Source organism: Sorex fumeus, unplaced genomic scaffold (genome assembly GCF_029834395.1).
Source record: "Sorex fumeus unplaced genomic scaffold, SorFum_2.1 ptg000039l, whole genome shotgun sequence".
Taxonomy (NCBI): domain Eukaryota; kingdom Metazoa; phylum Chordata; class Mammalia; order Eulipotyphla; family Soricidae; genus Sorex; species Sorex fumeus.
Genome location: NW_026606096.1, coordinates 29385174 through 29410960, shown reverse-complemented (window position 1 = coordinate 29410960; position 25787 = coordinate 29385174). Strand labels below are relative to the sequence as shown.

The following is a 25787-nucleotide window of genomic DNA, read 5'->3' as shown; positions in this document are numbered from 1 at the left end:
ATCAAATACCCATGCCTCCACCAGTGCCCATTTTCCACCACCACGGGTCCCAGTATCCCTCCCACCCCCCATCCCCCCCATCTCACCCTTCCTCTGTGGCAGGGCATTCCCTTTTGTTCTCTCTCTCCTTTTGGTTGTTGTGGTCTGCATAAGAGGCATTGAGTGGCAAATATGTTCAGTTCATAGTCTACTTTCAACATGCATCTCCCCTCCTGGGAAGATCCTCCCAACACCCTTTATTTGGTGCTCCCTTCTCTATCTGAGCTGCCCTTTTCCCTAGAATGCCCGGCTGGCCTCTAGGCCATGGAGTAATCCTCCTGGTACTGATCTCGGCTATTCTTGGGTATTAATCTCCTGTTTTGTTACTTTATGTTCCCTAGATGAATGCAATCTTTTTATGTCTACCCCTCTCTTTCTGACTCATTTTGCTTAGCATGATACTTTCCATGTAGTACCACTTGTATGTAAATTTCATGACTTCATCTTTGCCCAGAGCATTTTCAGGTGGTTCCGTTTAGGATCCTGGGTGGAGGGGGAGGGGCCGGCCTCAGGTGGCCGCCTGACCTTTTGTAAGGTTGCTCCTGGGAAAGTTTGGAAAAAAATGAAAACCCTTTGAAATGGGCACACTTGAGATGGGATGAAAAAATCTTCAGCTCTTAGGAGCCTAAGGCATGGCTTTGGAGAAGTAACCCAGGTGGGCAACCACCTTGCATATGGCTGACCCAGGTTCCATAATCCCTGCACCCCAGAGGGTCCCTCAAACCCTACCAGGAGTCATCTGAGCACTGAGCCAGGAGTAATCCCCGAGCACTGCTGGGTGAGCACCCCCAAAGCTCCAGATAATGCTGCTCAGAGCCCGTCTAGAGAGCCGCAGCCTGTGCTTTGCGGCCAAGCCCTTGTGTCTGGTCTGTGGAGAAAACGCAGCAGAACTGGGCTCGCCCCGTGTCCCATTCTCACTTGCAGCCACTTGCTGTCATGGCCTCTAAGGTGGGCTCCTAGCTGTGGGCAGGAGGGACCAGCGCTGCCTTGTGCGTCTGGGCAGCGAGTGGCCCGTCCCCAGTGGGCGAGGTCCTCCCAGTCCCGGCGCCCTGTGGCGTGCATGGGGTCCATGGTTCTTGGAGACAGAGGGAGACGGAGGTGCTGTGGTGGGGTGGGCTGCCCTGGCCCTCCCAGCCAGCAGACATTTCAGTTAGTGTGTGGCTCGTGGGGACCCAGGGCTGCCTCGACTGCACTCAGGAGCTCAGGGCCACATTCGGTGACACTGGGGGATGCTTGGCTCTGAGATCGTACCAGGCTCAGCTACGTGCAAGGGTTGGGTTTCATTTTTCCTTTTCTGGTGTTTGGGTCACACCCAGTTGTGCTCGGGGATCGCTCCTGGCGAGGGCCCTATGGGGTGCCAGGGACAGAACTAGGGTGGCCCTCTGGAAGGCCTTATCCCCTGTGCCACGTCCTGTCCCTTTCTGCCCCGCTCTGATGTTCAGGATAAAAACAGTAGCCCCAGGCTGGCTGACTCAGGTACTCATACTAGCGGGAGTATCTGTAAGTATCTGTAGCACTGTAGCACTGTCCTCCTATTGTTCATCGATTTGCTCCAGCGGGCCCAGTAACGTCTCCATTGTGACGTTACTTGTTGTTACTGTGTTTGGCATATCGAATACGTCATAGGGAGCTTGCAGGCTTTGCCGTGCGGGTGATATACTCTTGATAGCTTGTGGGGCTCTCCGAGAGAGGTGGAGGAATCGAACCCGGGTTGGCTGGGTCAGCCTCGTGCAAGGCAAACGCCCTACCCGCTGTGCTATGGCTCCAGCCCAGCGGGAGTATAAAAGACAGATAAGATGCGGGCAGGGAGACTGGACAGTTCTGACGGGCTGGCATTCTTAGATGGGTGAGCCTGAATGCCAGGTCACCCCGAGTCTCCTTAGCCCCCCACACTTGGTGTCTTTGGCTTCGGGCCCCAGGAGCGGTTGAGTCAGGCAGCCTGGGCGGGGAGGCAGAGCTGCTGTCTGTGTTTTGCTCGACTGTTGGATCTGACTGTGGGAGACCCCTCAGAGTTGCTCCTTAGCTCACTGAGGTTCTGGGGATCCCGGCACCGAGTTCGAGCATCAGAGCACCCTCCTCCCGCCACATGCAGGGCCCCTGGTACCCCGGGGACAGCTTGGCTTCGGGGCCTCTCGGGCACAGTGCGCCAGCCCCTGCCACTGAGGCCAGAGTCGGGTCTGTGGGCGGACAGGGACTTCCCAGGTGTGTCCTCATCTGGACACGGACCGGCTTCCTCCGGCTCCTGGGCGAGGGGGCGCTTTCTGGAGGGGAGAAAGGGCAGTGTGTGGGGCGGGGGGGGGGGGGGGACTCTGGGCTGGGTCACAGCAGGCTGGCCGCGGCGTGTGTCGCTTGTGTGGAAAGTTAGTCACTCTCTGTCCCCGCTTCTCTCCTGCCGCTCCCGCTGCCCGCCTTGCTCCCCTCTGCCTAGGTCCCCGGCCATGGTATGTACTCCCCGCTGCCCGCTTGCTGCCCGCTCACGCCTGTCCTCTCCACCGGGAAAAGGAGAAATAACCGGGGCCCGCTGCCTCCAGGGGCTTCTTGGGGCTCACGGAAGTCCTCACTCAGGGGCCCCCCAGAGGTGGCCTTCGGGGGGCGGGCAGGGCTGGGCGTGTTGGCCTCGGAGCCCGCAGGCTATTTCTCCTGTTCTGGCCCTGCATGCTCCCAGGGGCTCCGGGTGGGGTGTGGCCCACGGCTGACTGTGTCCCCCGCTGTGTCTCCCCAGAACACGGCTCTAGATAAGGAGGGGCAGATTTTCTGCGGCAAGCACGGGCCGGACGGCAGCCGACCGGGCGCGGAGTCCACCTCGCCGCCTCCTCCTCCTCCTCCTCCCGCTGCTCCTCTCCCCGCTGGCCCGGCCGGGGAGACCCTGGGGCGCAGGGCCCCCCCTCCCCCTCCTCCATCTCCTCCTCCTCCTCGCCCGGAGTCCCCCACCCCACCTCGGCCCAGCGATCGGGCAGGGACGTGGCGCCGCCACCGCGACTGACCAGCCGGCAGACAGGCCGCGCCGTCGAAGCCATTCTTCCACTCAGGCTAGCCCTCACCCAAGGGCCTTCCTCCAGCGCCTCCACCGGCCGCGCCTCGGTGCAGAGACTCGGAGCGGCCGGGTCCCCTCGCCTGTGCTGTCCGCGCGGCGGACACGTGGAGCACAACCCAACGGACGCCCGAGACTCCTCCCTTATTTAAGTGGCCCCGGCGGGGCCCCCTTTTCTCTTCCCACTTGGGACTCAGAACTGCGCTGTTCCCTCCCCGAGTGTCCCGGAGCCTCCCACCTGGCTCCGCAGACGGGACGCGAGTAGGCCTGGCGTCGTCTCCTGGGGCGCCCCGTCCGTGCAGCTGTCCTGTGTAGTGGGAAATGCTGACAAAGCTGTCCTTGGCCTTGTTAGGCGGGAGGCCGGGCAGGGCGGCACCTCGGGGCTGGGCTAGTCCCTCGAGGCGGGCCAGCCCCGTCCCCGCAGGGCAGAGGATGGCCCCTGCAGCGTCGGGCCCGGGAAGGGGCTCCCTGGACACCCCGTTTCTAACCTGGAAGGCTGCTGGCAGTTTTCCCTCCCTGCCCTGCTCTTTTTCATAACTGTACATACTCTGTGTCTCCGGCCTGCTCACCTTCTCCACGGGGGGTCTGTAGTTCCTGCCCTCTGTTAGCTCCCTGCCCCCCCCCCAAGTGTACCCCACCTGCAATAAACTCTCCGTGAGAAGACACTCGGGGGGCTTCTGGGGGCCCGTTTCTCGGCGTGGCTTGGGATGCAGCCCTGGGGGCCATCACCGAGGCAGGGCGACACTGGGAAGATGCGAGGACGTGGGGTGTGTGTACCCAAGGGCGGAGGCACCACCCAGTGGGTTTGCTGGTTTGCTCCTCCTCGGGACAGATGGTCCTCATGCCACCAGTGGCCGTTTTCTGAGGGATGCCTCTGGCTTCGGCTACTTGGCCATAGTTGTTTGGAACAGCAGAGGGTTCCCCGGGAGCTGCCTTACCTCCCGGATGGGGGGCCCGGCAGGGACTGGGGTGCTCATTCCCCTTCCCTCTCCCTCCCCTATGAGCTTATGGTTACCTGCAGCGAGGGTGGTTAGTTCATTCACCAGTAACTCGGGCGATGCTTTGGTCTGATGGGTGTGTCAGCTAAAAGACAGTTTTCCCCCTCTGATATTTTACCGTCTCTCTTCTTACCATTTTCTGAAACCGTGCAGGAGTCCAGACACTTGCCTCGCATGCAACTGGTCTGGTTCTATCCCCATTACTGCATGGGCTGTCCATTCCCCCTCCCCCACCCTCTCAGGAGACATCCTTGAGCAAAAAAAAAAAAAAAAAACCCAACACAATTCAGCACCCTAGACAGGGTTGGTGCTGGGGCAGCATTTGGGGCGAGGGGCTCAGCGCCCACAGCTCAGCAGGAAGGCAGCACCTGCGCACTTTCAGTCAGGACCCTTTGGCTCTTAGCCCCAAGAACATTTTCTTTGCAAATCGCTTGATCACTTTTAAAACAATTTAGGGCAGAGAAAAAAAAAGATATTTGCAACAATTCTACTACAGATGCCACTTTATTCAGGTTTTTGCCAAACTGTTCATTCCGCATCTTGGTTCGAGGTAAGAGCCGACTGGGTGGAGGAGGAGGTGAAGAGGGGTTGGGGGTGACTCGTCAGGTCAGGGGCAGGAGAAACAGACGGAACTTCGGTTCCAGCTTGGAGGCCACGGCTTACAAAGAATTTATTTATGCAATACAGGCCTTGTTGCAAATATTTCTCACAGAATTCCGCACAGCACTCTCTAGAAAAGTAGAATTATACAACACCAAAATAACATCGTTTCTTAGTACAAATTTCTAATCAGAAAAGGAAAGTGAAGAGTTTTCGGGACAGACGGTGAAGGGGAACCGCTTCCGGCAGCGCCTGGCAGCAGCCTGGTCTCGGGGAGGGGAGCCCGAGGCCTGGCGAAGGGCACAGCCTTGTTGTACGCAGTCACTTCCCGGGGACCCCACGCCGCCGAGGCTCGGAGCATCCCCATTGTCTCCTCTGCTGTGCCCAGACGAGCAGGAAAACGCGACTGTCTCGCACTTGCTGGAGACGCACATTCTTCAGACCAACCGCACGAGAAAATCAGAGAGCTGTTTCCCCCCATACCAGCATCTCCCAGGTCTACAACATGCTCGGATAATATTGATAGAAAGAATTCACTGAGATGTTTTAAATTACATATACCATAATTTAAACATGACAAATCCCAGAAATTTCAGTGCCGAAGCAGCACAAAGTGTTTGGGGGGAAAAAAAACAATTACAGGACTCAAAAGTACAGCATAAAATTCCCTCCATCCCCGTGTGAGAACCTATTGCTCTATCGTTAAAAATCATGTTTTCCAAGATTTCGGATAAACGGGAAGTGTTTCTCATTATACAGCTAGAGTGTGTGGGTTTACTCGCCCCCACTGTGATTCCATCATTGGTGAAAATAGACTTCTCGTTAGGACTAAAAATATAGACTTTGTAAACTACAGAACCCGGCCAGTGTCTGCCCCGCTAGTCCCTGACCCGCCCTCCCCCCAAAGTCAAGCAAAGTCTACAAAAATAGCAATTAACTTTAAAAAATAGTTTGCTGCTTAGAGCAACTTTAAGTGACATTCAGATGTGACAGCTGCTTCTCCAAGGCGGTGCTCTGGGGTCCCCTCAGTAGCGGGTTTGGTACTCATGGTGCCACCGGTTGAAGTCGTTGTAGAAGAGCACGATGCTTCCTGAGGCCATGCCGGAAATGACGCACCTGGGGGGAGGGGCAGGGGAGAGAGGGTGAGCCCGACAGCTGCCTTTTCAGCCGCCTGTTACTGGCCTCAGAAGAGAGCCTCTGTCCTAGCCCCGCGGCCTGACATGTGGAGTCTGCGTTTTGGTTCACAGACGGATGTGTGAGATCTGTGTGGGGACACCCACCCCTGCAGGCTCAACTTAGTGACTCAGCCACATGCACTCCTGCGCCCACAGGGCAGGGGCCATCCTGCATGTTTCTGGCCAATTAAAGGCCACTGCATCACGCAACGGAGAAAAGAAATGCTGCTGTGGAAAGGTAAATTTACCTGGGGAGGGAAACCTAGAAGACGCTGCTCAGCCCCACACCCCGTTGAGAGCAGCGTTTTGTTCTGATTTTTTAATCACAGACGCTGTGTGGCTTAGAGCAGCCTGCAGGCCTAAGTCCTGATGTCCCGTGGGGTGGGGGCCACTTGGTGCTGGGATCCAACTCATGCCTCACACAGGTAAGCACACTGCCCTGTGAGCCTACCCCTTGCCCTCAGGTACAATTTCTGATGGTGTGGCCTTGAGTGAGTGCAAGCCACCTCTGAGACACCCCCAGGCCCCACGCCACAGCCTCGTAATGGGGAGTAAGTCATGACACATCAGCTACACCTGAACACACCTGGCACTGAGGGGTCGAGGTGGGGACCAGACAGGGCCAGGAGCAGAACAGGGACCTGGTGTGCACCATCTCCCTGGGCCCAGGCGTGATCCGAGCTGACGGCTCCTGTCTTTACAGTAGACACCAAAGGTAAAGGTAAAGGCCCTCCCGTTGATCGTCGATTTGCTCGAGCGGGCCCAGTAACGTCTCCAATGGAGACTTTGTTGTTACTGTGTCTGGCATATCCAATACTCTCGGTAGCTTGCCGGGCTCTCCGAGAGGGGCGGAGGAATCGAACTCAGGTCGGCCATGTTGGCCGCTTGTAAGGCGAACGCCCTACCCGCTGTGCTATCGCTCCAAACAAAAGAAACACCATCTCAAACTAGTGCTGCACCAGCGTGCTCCATGGGGAAGGGCTGATGGACAGGAAGGACAGCAGCACAGTGGCTGGGGGCACCTCTGTGGACTATTTCAGGCCCATCATGCACCCTGAAATGCCAAGGCAGGCTGGGCAGCTGACTGTTCTCCTGAAGGCTTCGAGATGTGGGGAAGAGTCAGGCAGGCAGGTCAGAGCAGTTCTCACCTTTAGGCCCGCCCTCACGGCAGGGTTAGTGCTCAGTGTGTTCTACTCACCCTCCTTCCTTATACCACTGGCCAGAATTAGCAACTACAACGCATCACTGCCAAAAAATGCAAGAGGGTGTACAGCAGGTAGGGCGCTTGCCTCACAAAGAACCGACCTGGGTTTGAGCACCCCCAACCCCACCAGGAGTATCTCCGAGTGCAGTGCTGAGAGTAAGCCCTGCGCACGGCCTGGGCAACCTAAAAACAACAACAAAATGCAACAGGAAACAGTACTGAAGAACAAAAAAATACCAAATGTAGGAAACAGAGGGGCAAAAGTAAAATCATCACCAAATTAAAAGAATTAAAACCCTTCAGTCAAAAGACTGTGACTAGCAGGAAGGACAGAACCATATGCCATGATCAAAGCATATGTTATGTTGTCTAGAAGAGGTTCACTTTAAATGTAAAGACATAAATTGAAAGTCAAGGAAGAGAAAAAGATATTCTATCAAAATAGAAATTAAGAGCTGGGTGGCTATACTAGGATCAGGCAAATTAGTTTAAGTTAAAAATCATGTCTAAAAGGTCAATTCATCAAGATGTAGCTGTCACAAGCGTATGTATCAACCATCAGAGCCCCTGCAACATATGGGGCCAATACAGACAAGAAGAAATGGTCCTGTAATAGTCACTCCCCCTACTTCTCAATAATGTGTAGAAGAATCTGAAATAGCAAGCAGAGACTGAACACAATCCAGTTCAGCTGGGCCCACCCAACATGGAGAACACTTATCCAGCAGTAGAAAAGTGAACATTTTTTTCTCTAGTGCACAAGGGCATATACTCCAATACAAATAGTAAGTAAGGCCCTCCCGTTGATCATCGATTTGCTCGAGCGGGCCCAGTAACGTCTCCATTGGAGACTTTGTTGTTACTGTGTCTGGCATATCGAATACTCTCGGTAGCTTGCCAGGCTCTCCGAGAGGGGCAGAGGAATCGAACTCGGGTCGGCCATGTTGGCTGCGTGCAAGGCAGACGCCTTACCCGCTGTGCTATCGCTCCAGCCCAAACCTTTCCCCACAAGTCCACAGTAGATGTCTCCTCACGCTTAGAACAGGAGTGACTACACTGGAGAAGAGAATGGACTTTGAGTGGTGGATTAGGTTGCTCAAGCTCGAGCGGGCCCAGTAACGTCTCCATTGGAGACTTTGTTGTTACTGTGTCTGGCATATCGAATACTCTCGGTAGCTTGCCAGGCTCTCCGAGAGGGGCAGAGGAATCGAACTCGGGTCGGCCATGTTGGCCGCTTGTAAGGCAAACGCCCTACCCGCTGTGCTATCGCTCCAGCCCTAGTATGTAAGCCATATAACAAACTTTAAAAAGTTTCAAGACTGAAATGTTCAAGAAAAAAAAGGTTAAAAAAAGTGATCTTTTTTTTTTTTTTAAAGTGATCTTTTCTGTTCACTTTGGAATTATAGCACTGTAGCACTGTCCTTCCGTTGTTCATCATTTGAGCGGGCATCAATAATGTCTCCATTATGAGACTTCTTGTTACTGTTTTTGGCATATCAGATACGTTATGGGTAGCTTGCCAGGCTCTGCCGTGCGGGCGAGATGCTCTCGGTAGCTTGCTGGGCTCTCCGAGAGGGACAGAGGAATCGAACCCGGCTCGGCCGGGTCAGCCGCGTGCAAGGCAAATGCCCTACCTGCTGTGCTATCGCTCCAGACCACGCTTTGGAAATTTACTAATGTGTGCAAGTTAAGCAACCAGTAGTTCAAAGAAGAAATCTCAAGTGGGATTTAAAATGCTGGCACAAATGGAAACAAAAAATGCCAGTACTCCAAAGCTTACGGGAAGTATCAAAAGCGATAAACGCTGAAAGGAATGTATACGCGAAAATACCTTAAGCGAGGAAGAGCCCAGTGGTACCTAACTCTTATCTGAAGAACTGCAGAAAGCAAACAGAACCCAAAGTAAACAGAAGAAAGGAAATCAAGATTCGAAGGTGATGAATGACAGGCCAGTGTTCCTCCGCCCTTTTCCATGTCTCCTCGGCAGGGAGCCTAGAGGGACGGCCTGGCCTTGGGGTGAGAAGTAGCCATACAGACTGGAGAAAAGAGACTAAAACCAAGAGTTGGTTCTTTGAAAACAAGAGAAGATAATATGGCAAGCAAGGAGGAATCGTCTCCAGGCAAGATTCTCTGCCTAAAGCTGAATTCCAAAAACCAGAGTCCTGTCCGAGAGCTCCAGGGTCCCTCTGCCTGTGGGCACAGCGCTTGGATGTGCGCCCCCTCCCAGGACTCAAATCTCCAGCACCTGGAAATCTCTGTAGGACCATTTCTGGTAAGGGAGCTGAAGCAGTAATAGTCAAACTACCCCCAAACCAAAGTCCAGGGCCAGAAAGGACTACTAGTGAATTCTACCAATGTTGAAGAGGACCTTTATTCTGTCCTTCTCGAGCGCTTGCAGAAAACTGAAGAAACAGAAATTCTTCCTCAGTTTCTATGGGACTAGTATTACCCCAAATACCAAAAGCAGATAGACATTACTAAAAAAGATGGACATCTCTGAATGTGATATCGTAAAAACAAATCTCAACCAAATCCTAGTGAACTGAATCTATCAATCCATCAAAGGATCTGTATCACAATCAAGTGGGATGCGTTCAACTGGGATGCACAGATAATTCAACCTATGCAGATCTTTTAATGAACAAAAGAAAGGCAGTTCCCTCTCTCCCCCCATAAGCTCATAAGAGGGGACCGACTGAGAAAGATGTCATTAGGTAGTCTTGTCATTGTATAAGCAGTGAAAATAACACAAACCTAGATGACAGCACCCACAGGAACCACTGTTGTCTATACGCCACTGTGGGGCCTTCTCAGTGGGATTCACCACAGTGGAAAACTTTCTAGCCTTGAAGAGATTCGAGATGATACAGGGTACCCCATGATGAGCCCTGAAAACAGCTGCACATGCCAAGTGCAAGGACTCAGACTCAAAAGCACCGACCAATGTTATGATTCCACTTTTAAGAATTACCTAGAAGAGGCCAACTCGAACAGAACTGGGGTGAGCTGGAAAGGTGGGGAGAGAATGGGGCTGAGATGGGGCTTGGGCTGATGGAAAGGGTCAGGGATGGCGGCTGTAGCCCCAAAGAATGGTTTAAATGTAAATTTTATCTGTATATTATCTCACACACACACACACACACACACACACACACACAAATTGGAGCTACAGAAGAACTAGGATGAGTAAAACTCATTTCTCTCAAAGTGCCTCTGAAGGTAAGTCAAATCTTTCAGTGGGCCCTTATGGAGAGACGAACGGGCATTTTACAAGTTCACAGCTTGTAACTTTAGGAGAGACACCATCAGAAGTAGAGAAAAGTTTTGAAAGTCAGTGGCATTGAAACCAATTTTACTTAAATTGTCTCTTCCTAGATAACTCAGGCTTTGTCTTTGAAATACTGAAAAAGAAAATCAGTTCTCTCAAAAAGCCCATTGGATGTTCCAGTGTTTGCTGTGCTGGCGTTTCTGGTCGCTAGGTGACTCCACACCCTGTCACGTTCACCCCTAGCCCCCACCCATTGGTTTCAGTACCCCCACTCACAGACCCCAACTCGATGTTACCTCTGGTCATAAGACAGGGCCATGGCCCGGATGCCGGCATCACAGCCTGGATAGGCGAAGAGCTGCTTGAGGTCTGACACCCGCCGGACCACGACCACCCCGTGGTCTCCTCCGGTGAGCAGGTACTGCCCGTCGCGGCTCAGCTGCATGGCCTGGGAGACAGCAACGTGCACAGTCAATCAGTGGCACTGGGAAACACCAGCCCCCACCCGCCCAGGTTCTAGGAGATCCACCACGGCAGCACAGGGAGAAAGAAGGGAAGGTGTGGGAAGTGCTGGAAGGAGCTTCCAGAAAATCACGAGTCAAAGACCCTTGAATTAACTTTTTGACGTTTGGGCCACACCCAGAGATGCTCAGGAGTTATTCTTGGCTCTGCACTCAGGAATTACTCCTGGTGGTGCTCCAGGGACACAAGGGATGCTCACGACCAACCTGGGTTGGGATGGCCAGTCCAAGGCAAGTGCCCTGTCTGCTTTACTCCAGCCCCATTTGGGGTATTAAAAAATAAAGAAATCAGATAAAACTGGGCAAGCCTTGAGTCTGCTGCGGGTTCCCAACTCAAACACTGATGCCCTGGGGTGGGGGAGGGGCCGAGCAGGAAGTGCAGTCACAGAATCTGTGAAATGGGCCATTCCCTGTTTTCATGGAGCAATAGCACAGCGGGTAGGGCGTTTGCCTTACAAGCGGCCAACATGGCTGACCCGAGTTCGATTCCTCCGCCCTCTCGGAGAGCCCGGCAAGCTACGGAGAGTATTCGATATGCCAGACACAGTAACAACAGTCTCCAATGGAGACGTTACTGGGCCCGCTCGAGCAAATCGACGATCAACGGGAGGGCCTTTAACTTTACCTTTACCTTACATATTTTAATGGAGGAAATATACCCCAAAAGTGTATTTCATGACATGAAAATTACAGGAATTCTGAAATTCAGTGCCCCACAGTAAGGGTTACTGGAAGAAAGACACATTATTTGTGGCTACTTTCACAAGTGCAGTGGAATAGAGTGCGTGCTCATGCACACACACACACACACACACACACACACACACACACACACACAAACACACAGCTAGAGACATTTACTATTTTTCCCTTAATGGAGAAACTATGTTAACTCCTGATACAGCAGACCTCCCCGTTCCAGGGGCTCATCCACATCCTCGTCCCCTGAAAATGTGTATTTGCTGCTTTAGCTCTGGGCTCCTGTGAACCACCCCACCCGGGGCCAGAGAGTGGGAAGGAGGGTATCCAGACGTGCGAATGGAAACATCTGTGGGCACTGCTGTTCACTGTTTTCAATATTGTGCCTTCCAAGATTTTTTGTTTCAAATGCAGAGAAAAGCAACATTTCCTAATTGTAAATGCCAATTTTTAAGTGTCTCTTAAACGTGGCTTGTGCTCAAGAACATATCCTCAAGAAATGAAAAACTCAGGACTGCAGAGATAGTCCAGGGGTGAAGACATTTGCCTTTCATGGGGCAGATCTGGGTTCGATCCTTGGCACCACCTACGGTCCCTTGAGTGCAGCTGGTGTGGACCAAAACCCCACCAAAAATTAAGGAAGAACCCATGTGTGGAAGATGGTGATACATAAGAAGTATTTGCTAAGTCTTAAGTACAAATGGTAATTTTTTTCACTCTAAGTAGAAATCAACGTCCTTTACCCCATTCACTTCCCAAGTGGCAGACCCCAGGGAGCACCTGGGAACTGCAAGGAAAGTAGGACAAATAATCATTTGCTACAGTTATAAAATTCAGCTGGTGAAAATCCATTAACCTTGTGTTGTGGTTCACTTGAGTTTTATACTTGAGGCTTTCTATTAGATAAATGCTAGATCAAAGCAAATTAAAACCATTAATCTTTAATTCTTTGTTCTAATAAAGACTCTCTAGTTGTGTCTGGAATTAAATAAAACCTGTATTTGCGGAACTACACATTTATCTGCATCCAAAACGTTTTAATAAGCCAGGTGCCTGCCAAGGTGAAAAAATCTTTTGCTGGTGCTTCTCCCGCAGAACCTGCCATCTGCTTCCAGTGCCCAGAGCCGGCCGTAAGGAGACAGTCCCCGAGGCATAAACCATGGGGGCCTTAATTCTACACGCCCCCTCAGAGCCCAAGAGACATGTTTGCTTCCTCTGGAACCACAAGAGCCCCCAGGACGGGAGGGGCGGGGAGGAGGGGAGAGAGAGAGAGAGAGAGAGGAGAGTGTGTGTGTGTTGTGTGTGTGTGTGTGTGTCTGTGCCTGTGCCTGTGCCTGCCTGAAGTGACCATCACAGCTTCCAACACAGCCTACACAGTCAAAGAAAATAAACGAGTTCTGGGATGCCTACTTCAACTGAAGTTCCTCGTTAAACCTTCTAAACAGCGCCTGGGTGATGTCCTGAGCTCTGTGAACCAGGCTGGCACCGGATGATCTGGCACCTAACTGAAGCAAGGGGGGAGCCTTGACTGGCCGGAGGGGGCCCAGGCAGCCGGCCTGCAGGGCTCGGGGGCCCACGAAAAAGCTGGAGTGCTCCCAGCTCCGCCGTGCTCCCGCCCTGCCTGTCCAGCCAGCCCCCCCTCCCGGGCCCAGGGGCCGCGAAAGCTGCGGGCAGGGCCCTCGTGGCCCTCACGTGGTCGCTGGCCTGCCTTAATCACGCACTTGCCACTTGCAAGTTAGGATGATAAAGTGCAGGAGTGCTGGGGGAAAGGCTTGGATTGTTTAAGCCTAAAAGCCAGCGGGAAATATTACCCAGGGAAAGAACAATGGCTGCGGGGCAGGAGGGAGGGGAGGCCGCAGGCCCTGCGTGCCGGGGCTGCTGAGTGAAACGCTGCGAAACGGTCGCAGCCCGCAGGGGATTTCAAATTATTTCACAGATTTATTAGTGCGGCTGACAATATAATGGCAACTCAAAGTGACAGATTATCAACATTATTATTGTAAGGAAAGGAGGAAAGGAAAGCTCTCTGATGTGTACTTGGTTTAAGAGAAGTATTATGGGGAGGAAGGAGAAAAATAAAAGCCCCGTGTGTCTGGTGGGTTAGGGAAGGAGGGCGGCGCGGCGCGCGGAACCAGCAGGCCGGGCGTGACTCCATCCCAGGGATGGATCCCTTCTTGGGGGGCTGCACTCACTCTGTCCTGAACCCTGGCACTCACTAGTGAGGAGGCCTTACCCGGCAAGCTGGTTAAGCAGGAGAATTTTAGGGGGCCAGGCGGGTGAGGACCAGCGGTAAGTCAGACAGATGTCGGAGCCGGCCGAGGCTTCGCTCAGGGGGCAGAGGCCTGGCAGCCCCCTCGGCTGCCCCCAAATGAGAGGACACTGCAGCCGTGTTTCACCTTGACTTGCCCCCAGGCTGAGTTTCAAAGGCACCTTGAAACACAGACTCAGGTTGGGGGGCCAGAGAAGGTACCCCAGCACTGCTGGTGGCTGCCAGCACGGCCAGCCACAGGCAGCTCTGCATCCCCAGGCCTGAGCATGGAACTGCAGGCCTCACTGGTCCGGGAGTGACCCACTGACCCTCTGGGCACTGCCCGAGAGGCCCGTGGGACAAGAAACACAAACACAGCCCGGGAAAGCTCAGGTCGGAGCACGAAGCTGACCAGTGCCCAAGAGAGCTGCCACGGGACCATCTGTGACCATGCAGAGCTGACTCCTGGTCCTTCGACAGTGCCCAGCACCGTGTCCCATAGCCTGCCGACTCCATGGTAGGGGCTGTGGGGGCACAGAGACCCATGGGGGCAGGGGCTGGGTTCGCTTCCTGCTGCTCCCCCAGGCCACAGAGCGCCAGCCTGGGCCTGCTGCCAGCCCCCCTCTGGGTCTCCTCGCTCCCAGGACAGGGGCCCTCACCCTCTCCCCCCTCGCTCGGCCAGGGCAGGGCTTACGTGCCGCGGGCCACTCACCCTGATGTTATCCTCCGTGTCCACCGTGGCCTGGAGCTTCCCGTTCACGCTGAATGCACAGAAGCAGCCATTCTCATAGAAAATGACGCAGTGGCCCTCTCGCGAGGCCTGGATGAGTTTGGGCTTCAGGCACTTCTCTGGCGCCTCCAGAGTCCTCAGCAGGTCTCCATTCATGGAATGGATGAGGCATGGTCCCTCTGTGGGCAGACACAGAGGGTGGCGTTAGTTCTGTGGGCGCAAGCGGCTGCTGGGTGGTCACCAGGAGCCCCAGGAGACAGAAGCCCCCCAGGCAGAGCCATGAGAAATGTTTCTTGGGTGTTGCTCTGTAGAAGCCCCCCTGCCTGCCCCCAGCAGAGGAGGGAGCACCTAGCCAAGTCCTGTGGCTTGCGTGGCCTCGGGAGACAGGAAGCTGCTCTGCGAGGGGCTGGAGCGATAGCACAGCAGGGAGGGCATTTGCCTTGCATGCAGCTGACCCGGGTTCGATTCCAGCATCCCATATGGTCCCCCCAAGCACTGCCAGGTATAATTACTGAGTGCAGAGCCAGAAGTAACCCCTGAGCATTCAGGGTGTGACCCAAAAAGCAAAAATAAATAAATAAATAAATAAAGGCTGTTCTGCGAGAGGTGAGAAGAAGGATCATAGAGAACAAGTCCAGCAAGGCCGTGTGCCTACACAGAGGCCGTGGGCATGTCCGTCTTCCGTCGTCTCAGAGCGGGATCCCATTCTGCACCCACTGCTTGTGGGGTGAGCTGGAGGCAAGGAGTGTCACCAGGAGCAACTCAGGGCTTCCTCCGTCCCTGCGAATTTCTAAGCGCTCGTGTTTCCCCATGTGGCCACCAGCCCAAATGTTCCCTCTCGGGATGGCGCTGTCCCTGCTCCCCCCAGTAATCATGGGAGTCACGGGGACATGCCACTGGCAGCTCATCAGTCCAGACGCCGCTATGGGACAGGCCCAGGCACTCGTGGCTCAGTTCCCGGGAGCCTCAGGCGCACAGGATCACGGCCCTGAAGAAGGGACCCATGATGACCAGGTTCTTGCTGTCATTAGCAGGAACTTAGCGTTGCAGTCGACTGACCCTCTTTGGTGGAGGTGGGGGACCACACCCAGTTCTTAGGGGCTACTTCTGGCTCTTTGCTCAGGGGTCTCTCTCTCCCAGGGGTTCTCAGCTGACCCTGTCAGCATGGGTGAGGAACCGGGTCAGCTGCGTGCCCGGCAAGTGCCCTCACCCCAGCACCATCTTCTGCAGCCCAGAGCCGCTCAGTCTGACCACGGCCGCTTGAACATTCACTAAATCTAGTCAGCTAGACTAAGAATCACAGCTCGGGACACAGGCAATGATACTCCTGGGTTCTAAGTGACCTACGGTGACAGGACTGATGGGTTCAGACCTCAGCTTGAGCCGAGTGGCACAGATGCCAAAGGGATAAGCAGTGAATTGGAGAGAGCTCGGCTGGGCCACATCGGGACTGGTCCCACGAACTCTTACAAAGTGTTCTGCGGCCCAGGTAGGGGACAGTGCTGACCAGTCTAGCCCCTCGCCGGAGGTGTCGGTCTTAGGAATAAACATACACACAGACACGCCTGGCTCCAGCCTCACTTTTCTGAGGAACGTGCCAGGCAGAAGCGCCTGCGTGAGGGTAAAGCTCTGCGTTTGTGCCCAGAACCCAGCCAGCACCCACGTGGGTAGAGACCCTGGTTGCGGCCCGAGCCGCTGATGTGAGCAAAACAGCTCCTGTGAGGGGTCCGGAGGCAGTCGGAGTCGGGTGCAGGCTGGGGGTGCGTCACCTTTCGAGCCGCTCAGCACCAGGCCCAGCTCCGCGCAGACGGCCGCGCAGGTGATCTCAAAGTCGTGGCCCGTCAGAATGGCCCGCGGCGTGGTGGTCTCGCCTACGGAGCAGAACAAGAAAAAGAAAATCACGCACTGCCGGGGGTGACCCCAGCCCATGCCTTGGGAGACCACTAACCCCACGTCCTGATCTGCAGGAATGCCGACGTTGGCCATGACCAACATGAGAACGTGTCTACAAGTCCCATTCCAGGGGGGTGGGAAGATGCATTTATTTCTGCGCATGAGGACACGGGTTTAACCCCTCCCCTCTCAATCACCACTGAAAAAAAGTCCCTAAAAGTCTGTTTAAGAGCTAGATCCAAACTATTTGCTATGGTTTGAGAACCAAATGCTTCTCAGTTTGTAATCTTTGCATTAAGCAATCAGGGTTGAAAACAGTCGAGATAAATATAAGCTCCTGCCTTAGATGATTTGTGCCTGACTTTCCAGGCAAAGACTTAGTCATAATTCACAGTCCAAAGAAACCCAGTTAGGCCTCTGCCCTCGCCTGTACTGGCAAGCCCCTTGGGCCTGAGACCCCAGTGGCAATGACAATGGTACTTCAAAAAGACCCTCTCCTAAGGAGATAGTTTTTATATTTCTATTGTACATGAATCTCCTAGAATATGTATTTCTGTGGTTCATTCAAACGTGGGGTGAGGTTTCACCTAAGCTGGAACTGCTAATAATTGAGAATGAGAGGAAGAAGTGAAGAAAGAGAGAAGAGCAGCTATTTCCAGGTGTTTCCACAGGTCCAAAGAAGCCCTTCCTGAGTAGCCCTGGCCCAGAGCAGGCAACCAAGAGTGGATTTGAGTTGTGGCCTGGTTTGTGCCAAGCCACAAGGATAAACCTAACTCCATACTTAAAAAACTATTTTGAAATGAAACTGCTCTGCTTTGATGAGTCTCAGGGCCAACATACAGGGGGCCAGAGAGCAGAGTCTGTTTACATCTTAGACTTCCTAGAGCTGGATCGGTTTTATAGTATGACGGATAAATCCCAGAGGGGCAGATATACCCAGAAAGTCGGGCACGACCTCCAGTGGTAGGACTCTGTGGGAAAGAAAGATGGTGTGTTATCCCAGCCCCACACTCTCGCCCTCCTCTCCACAGAGAGACCAGGGCCTTGGGGCGAACGCAGCAGAAACCCGCTGTCCTCGGCGGGCAGAGGCTGGCTGTGGAAAACCAACACACTTGGAGTAGAGGCTGGGGGTGCTCCTCAGTGGCAGCTTGCACTGGTGGGTTGGACCCCCGGCATCACCTCCACATTGCAGAGTATCACCCCCTGGCATTGCCATAATAAAGTGCGCAAATTTAGAACATTTTTCAAGAAATAAATCACACCAACCAAAAAGCACTGTATTTTCTGTTGGAGATAAGCCTTGATGTATCTTGAGATGTTTCCATTGCTTTAAGCCCTGATTCACGGCTGCCCCTTTGAAGATGCTGCCGGCTCCGGACAGACTGCAAAGGCTGACACTGGTGATGGCTGTTGACAACGTGTGTGTGTGTGTGTGTGTGTGTGTGTGTGTGTGTGTGTGTCTGTGAAGCACACCTGGTGGTGCTTAGAGCTTACTCTTGGCTCGGTATTCAGGAATCACTTCCAGTGGTGCTCAGGGGACCATATTGGGTGCCAGAGATTGAACTGGGTCAGCTGCATGCAAAGGCAAGCGCCGTACTCTCTCTCTCTGGCCCTGCTGTTGGAAATGTAAAACAATTTTTTTCTTGGCCACCGATGGACATGGGGTGACCAGGCACGATGGTGGCCCAGTGAGGCATGAACTCCAGGAAGCCGCCAGCTGGCTACTACTCACATAGTTTCTGGGCCTCTGGCACTCAGGCGGACCAAATTCCTGAAGGCAGTGGAGAAAAGTCAGCAGAACCGAACTCTGCTCTTGCTTTGATCAGCTGAGCGAGTTAACAGGCAAAAACGCTCAGCACGGGAAGGCAGGAAAGCGTGCTGGTGGTGGTGGCCTGTGGCGGCAGCTGTGGGTCCTGTGGCAGGGCAGGGAGCTGTGAGCACCTGCAGCCCGGCTTGCAGGCACTGACAATAGGCCAAGGCGAGGCGGGGGCGGGTCAGCCCTGTGCCACCCCAACGCCATGCTTCTGGCCAGATGCCACCATCTCAGGTCCCGGCTCAGCGAGAAATTAACCTGCCAAAAATTTAGGCTATTGGCTCAAGAAGTGAAACCTCTGTTTCTTGTCTGTTTTATTGATGGTCCACACCCCAGCGATAGTCAGCAGTTACTCCTGGCTCTGCACTCAGGAGTCACTCCTGGCCCTGTGGACCATATGGGATGCTGGGGACTGAGCCAGGGTCGGATGCACGCAAGCGCCCTACCCCCTGTACTATTCTCCAGCCCCAGGGAGTGAATCTTCTGGACAAGAATTGTGTGCTGGAAGTAGGGAAACGGACAAACATGATAAATCTTTCAGTACCTGTACTGCAAACTGTAATGCCCAAAAGGGAAGAGGAAAAAGAAAAGTGTCTGCCACAAAGGCAACTGGGGGAAGGTGTGTGTGTGGGAGGGGGGGAGTTGTTGGGAGGAAAACTGGGGGCACAGGTGTGAGGAAATGTACACTGATGAAGAGACATGTGTTGGAACATTGTATGACTAAAACCCAATCATGAACAGCTTTGTAACTATCTCACAATGATTCAATTAAAATGAAATAAAATAAAAATTGAATTTTTCCCCTTTCTTTTGGGTGCTAGAGATGAACCGTGCAGTGTCACCCATGCAGTCCACCATGGGCCACATCCCCAGAAACCAGTATCTTTGTGCACCAAGAATTAAAAGTGTTAAACATTCTTTTTATTGTTTTCATAAATTACCATTTGTTGGGGCTGAGGCAGGGTGGGAGTATGATTGTCTAACAATTCCTGGGTAGAAAAAGAGGATTTGAAGGAAAACCAATGGCGATCAGAGAGAGCCAAGTGTGAGTGAGCCCAAGTAAACAACGGGCAGAGGGTCCCAGCAGGGCCAGCGGACACGGCCACTAAGGCAGGGTGGCGTGTGGCTTACAGATCGAAGAATATCTTCCCAGGGACATGGGGAAGAAATGAGAAGGTTGCTGTCCACTTAGTTCTTCCTTTAATCTGACTTCAAATTCTAAGTATTTTTGATGACTACAAAGTTAGAGGCGAGGAAGCCTCATTGATTAATTCCTCATACTGGGTTAGCATATGAGCAGCCCTTCTGGTGAGCTCATAATTGAGATTTTTATCTGGGGAAGTATTTGTGAACGAAGTACTTGCAATATACTGGTTTCCAGCATGCCACACTGCATTAGTTATTTTTTCTTCCTGCAAAGGCACAAACTGCAAAAAAGATTTTCCCTTTTCCTATTTAAAGCCTGATCTTTAAATAAAGAACTGTTCAGTGCTAGGGCTCAGGCTTCAAAGTTTGGCACAATGTTCCCCAACCCAGGAAGCAGGTTAGACAGTTCAGGAAATACAGGGGTTAAAAAAAAAACGAAATGGAAAGAACAACAAATTTAAAGCATAAGGGTAGACTTAGGGTGACTGAACTCGCCTACGGGCTGTGTTCATAGACACTCACAGGGTTGCCGTGAGTACAAAGATTGTGCTTTGAGAACTTTCCTCTAAAAAACATCCATTAACAGTCTCTGAAAATCCATACGCACTAGGAAGAGAGAGACTTCCGGTAGGGAAAACTGAGTTGTGGTCAGTCTCCTTTGATCTGTGGGACAGATCAAACATTCTTTATACTTTCTCATAAAAACACAATCTTTCAAAATCAATGACTGGTGAAGTCTTATACATTCCAATAAGCCAAATATTTCCAATATTAAAATTTTACTATAGGAAACAGAATGATTTGGGGGGTTAGGTTCAACAGGCCCAAAATGTTTTAAGTTCTACAGATATTTGGGAAACCAATAAAGGGCTAGGATGAAAGGACGGAGGTGGAGGGAGCGACAGAGGCTCTTTACTTCCCTGTTGCACATTCCACTGTCACACATCATCCTGGATCCTAGTAGAGCCTCCCCTCCCCCCAGCAGTACCATGGCGTAGGATGAAGAGCTGAGCCCTCCGAAACCGTGCAGATTTCTGCTTTGAGTTGGAAGTGAAATCCGGGACCATGCCTCATTCTGTCCAGCACTCACTGAAGCCTGCTGTCCCACTGTACCAACTCGCAGGGTTAACACTCGGCAAGCAGGGGGCTCAGCTCAAGGACCACCACACTGACCCTGCATTAAGTAAAAGTAAAGGCCCTCCCATTGATCATCGATTTGCTCAAGCGGGCCCAGTAACGTCTCCATTGGAGACTTTGTTGTTACTGTGTCTGGCATATCGAATACATCACGGGGAGCTTGCCAGGCTTTGCCATGCGGGCGAGATACTCTCAGTAGCTTGCCGGGCTCTCTGAGAGGGGCAGAGGAATCGAACTCGGGTCGGCCATGTTGGCTGCGTGTAAGGCAAACATCCTACCGCTGTGCTATCGCTCCAGCCCCTCAAAGCTACCACCATCTCCCCCTCACATCTTGGATCTGAATAAAGAACAGGGCAGAAAAGCCCTTAGTCAGATTTTTATTTTGTTTTGTTTTTGAGGGGGTCTGGGTCTGTGAGCATGAGTAGGACCATACTCAGTGGTGCTCAAGGCTTACTCCTGGCTCAGAGCTCAGGGATCTGGCATCCAAAGGTTCAAATCACGCTGGCCCTGATCAGCCCCAACCTCTCTCTTAGTTTTATAGATACTGAATCAATATTTAGTGCATGCTTAGCTTCGATGACTCCTGGACCAGACGTTAACATTTCCCATTTGTTTACTCATTCATTCTTCCTCTGTTCACTTAACAACATTGAGTATATTATAGGTGATGAATTGGAGAAAGAAGGAAAACAGGCCTTGTATTTGAAAACTGCCTAGATTTTCGCTGAACTGGCTTTTATAAACCATATTATAAACCTAAAATAACATAAATATTTGTAATTATTTTAGGGGGGGATGTTGGACCTCAGTTAGGGAACCATATGCAGTGCCAGGGATTGAATCTGGGTTGGGTGCATGCAAGGCAAGTACCTTAACCTCTGTGTAACCTCTCCTCCCCAAACACTTAACTGGAAAGGTTAAAAACCCATAATGGAGTCCAAATGATTAGAATGTAATTTTTAAAAATGAAAATGAGTGTCAAGGTCTAGAGAAAGAGGTCCAGGTGGTGAGCACGGGCTCACACTATGCAGTCCCCAAAGACTACCAGGAACAGCTCCAGAGCTCACCCACTCACACCTTGGAGTGTGGCCCCCAAACAGAAAAAGAACCAAACTAATGTGTGAGGCCCTGGGTTTGATAACTGGCGCTGTGAAAACAACAACAATAATAATAATAATAATAATAATAATAATAAAATGTAAGGTCCTTAAATAAAAACCTAGCTTCGATAAAAAATAATTTCAACAGCAGTCATTGGCAGGAAAGTATTTACAAAATATAAACCATTAACTGTATACGGTTTTTTTTGGGTGGGGGTGGGGAATAGTTTGATTAAAGCCAAGTTTTCTACAATCTGAGTCAGTGATCTTTTTAAAGATGACGGTGTCTATTTCACATGCTCCTGGCTCCGTCTCAATCACCATCTGACGACTACAAACCATCCATGTGGAAACTGAGCATTAAGCTTTCTCATGTGGTTCACCATGGTGCTAAATCAGGTGCGGAAACGGCCTCTCTGGGGCAGCCGGGAGGAGACTGCGCCGCGTTTCGTAAACCTTCCTCATTAACTTCCTAATTTTTCAACAGGAATGATAACACCACTTTTTAAGTATGCAAAGGTAAATGGTTTTAAATTTGTTCCAGTCATTCCACCACTACCATTTGTGTGCCTCTTTTTTCCACTCCTGAAAAAAAAAATGTTACTTCGGGGGCTGGGGATGCGGCTCAGTGGGAAGTGTGTGCTTTGCAGCAGGAGACCTGGGTTCAGTCCCGAACTACGGGAGGGGAAAGGTTGCTCTGCCCTAGACAAGGCAGCGCTGCAGGTAGGGGCTGACCAGAGGTGGCGCATCTGCGAGGTTGGATGTAAACACAGGATGTAAACAAGACCAGACTGATTAATGTAAGATTAAGACGTCACTATAAAAACCAATGATAAATTCTTTGTTTATGACCATCCCCTCCATCTCTCTTAATGATATATATGTCTGTGTGTACATATCTTCAGATATAAACTTAACAAATAAGTTTAAAATGTGTCATAATTTAAAAAAAACTACAGAATATTCTCATGAATATGATGTCGTAAGAACTCTGTATATCAAAAATTATCTCGATGTGGATCTCAAAACTACTGAGGATGTCATTACTAGTCTGCATCAAAGTCTGCTGGTGGTGCAGGAAAAACAACTTCAACAATTCAATATAGCCTCGTGGTTAAGAATGGGGCCTCTAAGAGGTCTGGAGTGATAACACAGCGGGTAGGGCATTTGCCTTGCATGCGGTAAACCTGGGTTCGATTCCCAGCATCCCATATGGTCCCCTGAGCACCGCCAGGAGTAATTCCTGAGTGCAGAGCCAGGAGGAACCCCTGTGCATCACTGGGTATGACCCAAAAAGCAAAAATAAATAAATAAAATTTAAAAATTGAAAAAAAGAATGGGGCCTATTTGGGGGTAGGGATCTAGCTAGTAACCTCGTTCTGAGAAACATCTTCAACTTTCAAGGCACTTACATAATCTCTCTGTGCAAAGACAGTAAGAATAGTGACCACACCAGACTACTCTAGGGATGGGCATTAATGAATGAGTTGTCATGTAAAGTGCTAAGACAATGCCTATTAGCAAGTGCTTAGTAGCACTTTGAGGTAGAAATAGCAGTAATAGTAGTAGGAACAGTAGCAGTAGTTGTGGTGGTAGAATAATGTATATTTTCACCCTTTGCAAGAGATATACCTGTCAGCAAAGTTTATTATTATTATCTTATGCTGCATAAGGCCTAGTTAGAAATGATTTAAATTACTTCTGTTTCTTGTGAATGGAAATATAACCTAATTTCTAGAAATTGAAATTTTGCTTCTCCCATTCCTTTTAACAGACTGTCTAAACTTCCTTGATCATCCCTATAAATTCTGATACAACTATTATTTAAAAGCCTAGAACAGAAGTGATGGTACATTATACTAATTATAATCTTTCGTGCCTAATTTTCAAAGTAATTACATGATCATTAAAATTATTCAGATAATTTAGTAAATTAGGAAGAAAATGAAAAATTGCACCCATATTCCACTCTAAGTAACTACAGCTAATAGTTTGCTGGTGATCATTCCAGACATTTTCATGCCTAAGTATACCATAGACAGTTAAAAGATACCTACCATATTATACAGGTAGTTTGATAATATTTTATACTTATAAATCCACAGAATTTATCTCTCCGTGTACATATCAGAGTTTCACAACAGACTAATGGCTGGATGGTGCTTTGTTATGGAAATGTATTAAACTTAACCAATGTCCTGTTTCCCAGCTCTCAAATGTTCATGCTTGCGTCCCCTCAGAGGGGCTTGTCTTTGGCTTTAACTCACTGGTCACTCCTGTAGCTGCATATGGATATTTAGTAACATGAGCATTTAAAATGTTGCCTCGAAAAAACAATGCAAAGGAAAGTTAATTGAATAACATTTTTTACACATTGTTGAGGTGCAACATTGATTATGACTGGGACAAAAATTTAATTAAAAGCTATCTTTATTTATCCTAAATTCCCATCACTTGAAATTAATGATAGTATGTCCTTAATATTAACACATTTTATTTAATTACTATTTTAATCTTTTGGATCTCCCAATCGGTGCTCAGAGCCTGTGGGGATACTTCCTGCAATTTTCAGCCAACAGCTGTCTTAAGTTGCCTTTAGGGCCAAGTGTGATGGCTTCTGGTGGGGCTAGTGGCCTCGTGAGCCACACCTAGTAGTGGTTGGGGGCATCTGGAGATGCCCTAGGGGCCACGTTGCACTGGATACCAAATATGATGCATGCAAGACCTACACCTGAATCCTTGTATTATCTCCCAACTTCCCTCCTTAATATTTTAAATTTTCTTTTGTTTAAGACAGGCAAGGAAGGGGGCTAGAGAAATAGTACAGCAGGTAGAGTGCTTGCCTGACATAAGGTTTCCATTCCTGGAACCACGTGTTGTGCCCCGAACCCTGTCAGGAGTGATCCCTGGGCACAGAGCCCGAAGTGAGCCTTCAATACCACCAGGTGTAGTCTCCAAACCGAGACAAGAAAAGCACAAGTGAAACTATAAAGGGTTTACACACTTTAGATATTAAAAAGAAAACAACTCAGATTTGATGCCAGAAACAGCAACAAAGCAAAAATTAGACAACTGGAATATCTAAGTCAAACCTTTTTGCCTAACAAAGGAAAACAGCAACAAAATGGAAAGACAGTTGGGCTGGAAACAATACTTTCACTTGTATGTCTGGTAAGAGGTTAACAATCAAGATTATACAGAATTAATACATCAACAAGCAAAAAATTATCTGATTTTAAAAGTGAACTGAGCATCTGAATAGATTTTTCTCCAAAGAGCATACACAGATGGCCAAGAGGTAGGTGAAAGCCTGCGTTTCACTGTCAGGAAAGCGAATCATCTCGCACTGGTTAGAGGGCTGTTATGAGAAAGACAAGAACCAAAGGGAAAAAAAGGGGGGGGAAGGCACATTGATAGAAATCTATGATAAAGGTTGTTCACAAACTTGAAACTAGAACGACCATATGATCCAGTAACTCTACTTTGGGGTGTTTACCTGAAGAATACAAAACCACTCATTTGAAAAGATGTTCTGTACCTTCCTGTTCATTGCGGTAGCCAAGACATGGACACAACGTGATTGTGCATTCATACACATATGCATGTATTCACACATGTGGACTATTATTCAGATATTAAAAAGGACAGGCCCGAGTAATAGTACAGCAGGTAGGGTACTTGTCTTGCATGCGGTTAGTCTAGGCTTGATTTCTGGCATCTCAAATGGTCCCCAGGCACCACTGGGAGTAATTCCGGAGTGCAGAGTCAGGGGTCAGCCCTGAGTATTGCTGGGTGTGGCCCAGAAACCAGTAAATAAAATAAAAATAAAAATATCCTCTTACTTGCAGCAACAATCACAGGCCTTAGAGGCATTATGCTAAATGAATTAAAGCAGGGGAAGAATTACAAAATACTCTATGTTCTCACTGATCACTGAAAACCTGAGCCTGACCTGAATCTGAAAAACAACCATCCCCTACCAGTTAACTTGTAGATTCAGAAAATAGGCTGGTAGTTGCTAGAGGCGGAAGTGGGGTTATCAGATGGGTAAAGAGGATCAGAAGTTATATATAAAGTTATAGTTATTAAAGAAATAAGACCCAGGGATATAATACACAGCATATTGATGATAGTGAACAATACAATTGAAAAATGCTAAGAGAATTAAATTTTTAGAGTGTCATC

At 50.4% G+C, this 25787-nt stretch overlaps 2 protein-coding genes across 6 annotated transcripts in view; one reads left to right on the top strand and one right to left on the bottom strand.

Moving 5' to 3' along the window:
* DCLK2 (doublecortin like kinase 2) overlaps positions 1-3343 on the top strand; it is a 142077-nt gene extending 138734 nt beyond the window's left edge. For all 4 annotated transcript variants that reach the window (XM_056119145.1, XM_056119144.1, XM_056119143.1 and 1 more), the window contains one exon: positions 2762-3343. In XM_056119145.1, the coding sequence (XP_055975120.1) occupies positions 2762-3022 (261 nt within the window). In that variant the 3' untranslated portion in view covers positions 3023-3343. The remainder of the gene's footprint in view (positions 1-2761) is intronic.
* Positions 3344-4576: 1233 nt separating this feature from the next.
* LRBA (LPS responsive beige-like anchor protein) overlaps positions 4577-25787 on the bottom strand; it is a 600455-nt gene continuing 579244 nt past the window's right edge. For both annotated transcript variants that reach the window (XM_056119139.1, XM_056119141.1), the window contains exons 53-56: positions 16283-16384; positions 14496-14692; positions 10612-10763; positions 4577-5784 (exon numbers count right to left, since the gene is read on the bottom strand). In XM_056119139.1, coding sequence (XP_055975114.1) covers positions 5694-5784; positions 10612-10763; positions 14496-14692; positions 16283-16384 — 542 coding nt within the window. In that variant the 3' untranslated portion in view covers positions 4577-5693. The remainder of the gene's footprint in view (positions 5785-10611; positions 10764-14495; positions 14693-16282; positions 16385-25787) is intronic.